This window comes from Portunus trituberculatus, chromosome 40 (assembly GCF_017591435.1).
Source record: "Portunus trituberculatus isolate SZX2019 chromosome 40, ASM1759143v1, whole genome shotgun sequence".
Taxonomy (NCBI): Eukaryota; Metazoa; Arthropoda; class Malacostraca; order Decapoda; family Portunidae; genus Portunus; species Portunus trituberculatus.
This window is the reverse complement of record NC_059294.1, coordinates 4,122,949-4,128,179: the sequence shown is the minus strand read 5'-3', so window position 1 is coordinate 4,128,179 and position 5,231 is coordinate 4,122,949. Positions and strand designations below refer to the sequence as shown.

Here is a 5,231-nt window from a genome sequence, read left to right as displayed (position 1 = left end):
TCCTTTTGGGAGGTTGTGGTGTGTTATCTGACGTCGCCGACGTAGCTGCGTCGCCGGTGGCGACCCACCTTCATTTGGGAGATTGGGGGCGTTACCTGGCGTCGCCGACGTAGCTGTGTCGCCGGTAGCGACTTCCCCATTTGGGAGGTTGGGTACGTCACCTGGATTCGCCGACGTTGCTGTGACGCCGGTGGTGACCTTTCTCCATTTGGGAGGTTGGGTGCGTTACCTGCCCTCGCCGACGTAGCTGTGTCGCCGGTGGCGCCTCTTCTCTAAATTTTAGAGAGATTGTGGTGTGTTATCTGGTGTCACCGACGTCGCTGTGTCATCGGTGGCGACCCTTCTCCATGTGGGAGATAGCGGTTTCCAACAGGACTCGCTGATTTTTTTTTTTCTGAGATATTATTGCTTATTGTTGTCATTTTGTTTTTTCTCAGAGTGAATATGAATAAAGGTTCTAAATCTTCGTTCTCTTCCCTACAGAGCAATGTCTTCCTTACGCTGCGAGGAACCGCTCGGCCAAATTCAGCACAGACGATGGTCATGGCTTGTGTTGTGCTCCTGTACCAGCTCCGGAGCCTTCAACCCGGCGGCATGCCTTATTTGTAATGCAGCCTTTGTCCATCTCCAAGAGTCCGCTCAGAGTCCATCGATCTTCACTCTGAGGACTATCTTCGGCTAAAGCACCGTTGGGCTACTGCTCACAAGTGGTACTCTAGAGGTTCGGGGGTCACATGCTATGGCACAATCAAGAAGTTAGTGTTTTTAATTTCTCAAGAGATTCAAGCCATTCGTCGGAACCTTCGCCTCCCGTTCTAGCTCGAGGGAGAGCGTCACGTAAGGGAAACGGTCATCTTCTGTGGAAGTCCCCCTTCTTCCAGAGCTTCTAAACGCCAACGTTCTTAGACTCACGTAGAAAGATCCCACTACTTCTAAACGCCACCGTTCTTAGACTCGCGTGGAAAGATCCCACTCTAACGAGCCGTCCGTAAAGGAACGCTCCGTTAATCACATGAAATTGCTGGATTCACCTCGGTTCTCTTCCCTGCTGTCTACTATGTTGGATGCAAAGTTGGTTACCCTTAAGGAGGCCCTCTCCACACCCTCCACTCTTGGCCTTGGTCCATGTGATCGGAACACTTGGCCTTGGTCCATGTGATCGGAACACAGGCTCCCAGTCTCGGGTTCAATCTGACCAAGGTTCCGCTTTTCACGTGTCCAACAAGGACCTCGAGGCGGATCTGATGAATATCCCTTTACTACATGAAGTCTGCGACCAAGTCAACAGGACTTTGGATTGGAGCAAGCTTCCTGAGGGCTGCCAAGTTGTCGATAATGGACAGCTTGCCCTATATGTTTGAGCAAGTCAAGAGGGTGCTCCGCCCGAGTGGCATCACCTCCTTGTGGTTTCTCTGCAATGGAGAGAGGATCCGCTTTTGACGGAGGGCGGTGCCTTTTTATTCACAGCTAAATCTGGCATAGATGCGCTCGTCATCCTCCCATAGCTCTCTTACACCAGTAAAATTTCAAGAGGCCGTGTTCTCCATTGGAGACTGGTGGTTTCCACCAGCCTAATGGGTCTGGGAGAGAAAGGTCTGCGGTGATCATTCCGATGTCCTTCCGATGTCCATCACTTCATGTGAACCTTGTTGGAGCAATTCTGGTCGACTTTGGGAGCGCGCAGCTGCTTCTGCTGATTATGTGTCCCATACAGAAGGAGCTGAACCATTGACACCTATTCCAGTCCATGTCGCTGATCCACATGATGCCTTGGCTCCATTACTACAGTTCCTTCAGGCTCTGCCCCTCTCTTTGGCTCCTATTCTTCCGGGCCTCAAGCCTCTCTCTAAGAACAGAGTTACTATGGACTTTCGGATCAAGAAAACAGCAGAAACTCTTTTGTCAGGGACTTTTTGAGCATGCATCTCGCTAACTTAGCGAAGCAGGCAGCTACATCACCGGAGGACGCCCGCCGTGAGGCAGCAGCCTCGGTGTCATCTTCTACCAAGGCCACCCTTTTGCATTCCTCACTGTTTTCTCCTTCCCTCTTTGACTAGGAGGACGCCAGGCAGATTTTAGTCAGCAGCTACCAGGGTTGTGCCAGGCAGATTTTAGTCAGCAGCTACCAGGGTTGAAGTCAAATGGCCAAAACGCTTCGACCAGTTTCTTCGGCCTTCCCCGTCACAGCGTGGGCGTGGTCGGGGTTTTGCCTCCAGGATTCCAGCTAAGACAGCGTCACGAGTCCCTCCGCGTTCAGCCTGTGGACCTAGTTCATCGCAGCCGCAAGAGGGGCCTTCACAGCAACCCCGAAAAGGCTTCCCACGGACGACGACAAAGCGAGAGAACTTCTCGGCAGCCAGGCCGTAAAGAGGTGAGTGATGCTTGTTGTGATATTAATCGTACGGTTCTTCCACAGCTTCAGCGTTTTTGACAAACTGCTCCTGGGGAGGGTTCACGGTTTGGAACGAAACTGGTCCCATCCGTCCTGGGCATATTCCGTGATTCACAAAGGTCTGGTATGGTCCTGGAGCTCGCTTCCACCACTTCAGTTTCACCTCCCTTCAGAAGAGTAGACTATTGTCTCACAAGTTGGTCAACGGATCTCCTGGAGCAAGGGGTCATAGAACCGGCTCATGGCCGGGTCTTCTTTTCGTAGTTCCAAAGAAAGACTCGAACTCGGATCGCTTGGTACTCGACCTGAGCAAGCTGAACAAATACATTCAAAGAAGAAAATTCAGAATGATCACCCTTAAGCAAGTCCGACTACATTTGCATCACAACGCCTAGCTGACTGCCATGGATTTGAAGAACGCCTACTGGCACATTCCTATACATCCTCGATTTCAGAAATGCTTCGCCTTTCAGGTAAGAGCTTCGATCTACCAGTGGTGTGTCCTTCCTTTCGGCCTGAGTATTGCACCACGTGTGTTTACCAAACTAACAAAAGTGGTGGTTTCCAAGTTCGCAGAACAGGGAATCGATGCCATGTTTTATCTAGACGACTGGATGATTTCGGCGGTTTCAGAGGCCTCAAGCTTTTCCTCCACCCAGAAAGCAATCACCTGCAGCAAAGAAATGGGTTTGCCATCAACTTACAAAAGCCGTCTCTCATTCCTGTGCAACGAATGTCGTGGCTAGGCCTGGGTTGGGATACCACAAAAATGATTGTAGAGCTTTTCTTGGACAATGCTCGTCGCGCCAGAAAAATACTTCTATCCACGATGTCTAAAATGGCAGTGGCAGAAGCTCCTCGTTGCCCTGAACTTTGTCGCCGAGGTAGTCCCTCTGGGTCGTCTTCGTCACAGACGATTTTGTCTAAAGGGCAACAAGATATTCCGGAATGCACCATGAGACAAGCAAATCCGCGTGCCCACGTCACTCTCAGGTTGTCTAGCACAGTGGTGCTACCCAGGTTATCTTCAGACATCACGCCCGTGGCGGCAACCGAAACCGTCACTCTTTATTCACTCAGATACGGCAAACCTCGGTTGGGGATTCCAGTCATCCGAAGGCCACCAGGACTCCGGAACATGGTCAGGAAACAGCAAGCTGCTTCACATAAACGTGAAAGAAGTAAAAGTTCCACTGCTCTTCCTGCGTCGTTATTTGCATATTTGGGACAGAGCAATCTATTTTCGCCTCGACAACCAAGTGGCAAAAGATTTTTCAAAACAGTACCATGGAACAGATAGAGCTACATCTATCTTTTTCTTCCCCCAATAACGACCATTCTGCTCCGAATAATAGATCGCCTACGGCTATTCCAAGGGAGTCCTGATGATTGCACCACTGTGGACAACTCAGGTGTGGTGCTCGGCTTTTCTATGGGCCTGCCTCAATCCCCTCTTCTTAGGCACGAGCTGCCTTAGCAACCTGACAGACTGAGTTTGGGAAGTCCTTATATTTACACCTATGGAATTTGTACGGACCGCTCTAAGAAACAAGTATTGTCACTACAAAATTATCACTACACAAAGTTCTGTTTTCCTTGAAGCTTTTTCAGTGAATCCTTCTCCAGATCAGTTGTTCACAAAGTATGTTTCCTTCTAGCACTGGCTTCAGGACTCGGGGTTTCCTAACTCCGTGCGCTAACTCGCTTTCCTCACTAGACAGAGTTCCACCCTGACGGTTCGTCTTAATTTAAGGCTGGCTCCATCCCCTACCATAATTCCTGATATTCCTGGTCAGGACTACCCTACAGGTCAGTGTCCAGTCTACACATTACGAGCTTACATGGACGCCACTCCGGGGGCTGGAATAGAGGCCTTATTTGTCCGACCTAGCACGCTCAAGCCATTGTCTACGTCTGCACTTGCTACAGTAATACGTAACGTCATCTTCAGAGCAGAGCCTGTAGTCAAGCCCAAGGCGCATGACGTACGGAAGATAGCGGCTATTCTTGCCTTTCTTCAGACACCCTCTCTGGAGCGGATCCGGGAACTTGGGCAGTGGAAGTCGTGTGTCTCCTTTGTAAGAAGATACTTAGCACATGATATTCCAGACAGTGATCCAGTGGCTATGGGGTTTTTCCAAATCCTGCCTGTCCGGTAAGTGAGTTTCGTAGTCACCTATCCATAATTTTTTTTGAAAAGCCATAATTAACCAGCTTTTACTAAGGGGCACACGACTACTTCAATTTTTTCATGGTCATGTCTACTCTTTATGTCTTGGGTGCTTCAATATCATAAAGGATCTAGATGTTATGAGCAATGTCAAACTCCTCTTTCTTATGCATGTCACTTATCTCCCTTTCTGTTCCCACAGGGCGCAACAGGCGATGTGTAGAACACGAAGAGGCTCCGGGCGATGGGTAGAACACGAAGACGCTCCTGGTCCTGCTCCAGGGCATCTTCTACATAGTGATTCTTTTGGGTACCACCTTTAGACCAATAAATGCACTGTTTTGGGAAAACGGTTTTTTCTTCAGTTACCTTCTTGCTCTTGACAAATAAATTGGTAAGACTAGGGATGCAAATAAATTGGTAAGACTAGGATGCAGTCTACGGGTTAGTGCTGTGTCCTACACTTAAGGACGGGCTTCGTCATCGCTACAACCCTCCTTCCACCTTACAAATAGCACGTGACGTTAGAGGAGGCAACCAGATAAATTATAGGCTTTGAAGTATGAAAACCGTCTATTTATCTGGATGCCGATGCTATCGTCAACTACAGTAATCCCACCCACCTACCCAGCCCTATGATTGCGGCATACTTGTTATATGGGAGGCAGA

General features: G+C 49.4%; 1 protein-coding gene across 2 annotated transcripts; it reads left to right on the top strand.

The window, feature by feature from the left end:
- The first annotated feature begins 2,104 nt into the window (after positions 1 to 2,104).
- Positions 2,105 to 4,912, top strand: LOC123516144. Of its 2 annotated transcripts, XM_045275278.1 has the most exons (3): positions 2,105 to 2,371; positions 4,202 to 4,547; positions 4,765 to 4,912. In XM_045275278.1, the coding sequence occupies exons 2-3, from the start codon at positions 4,234 to 4,236 to the stop codon at positions 4,883 to 4,885; spliced, it is 435 nt and encodes a 144-aa protein (XP_045131213.1). In that variant the 5' UTR covers positions 2,105 to 2,371; positions 4,202 to 4,233; the 3' UTR covers positions 4,886 to 4,912. The 2 variants fall into 2 exon arrangements, 1 of the variants encoding a protein (XP_045131213.1); XR_006678105.1 differs by lacking the exon at positions 4,202 to 4,547.
- Positions 4,913 to 5,231: the final 319 nt, after the last annotated feature.

Excerpts from the sequence above, each read along its gene's own strand:
- LOC123516144 (XM_045275278.1), top strand. The coding sequence starts at position 4,234 with ATGGACGCCACTCCGGGGGCTGGAATAGAGGCCTTATTTGTCCGACCT. Across the intron at positions 4,548-4,764 it reads TTCCAAATCCTGCCTGTCCG|GGCGCAACAGGCGATGTGTA; the intron begins GTAAGTGAGTTT and ends CTGTTCCCACAG.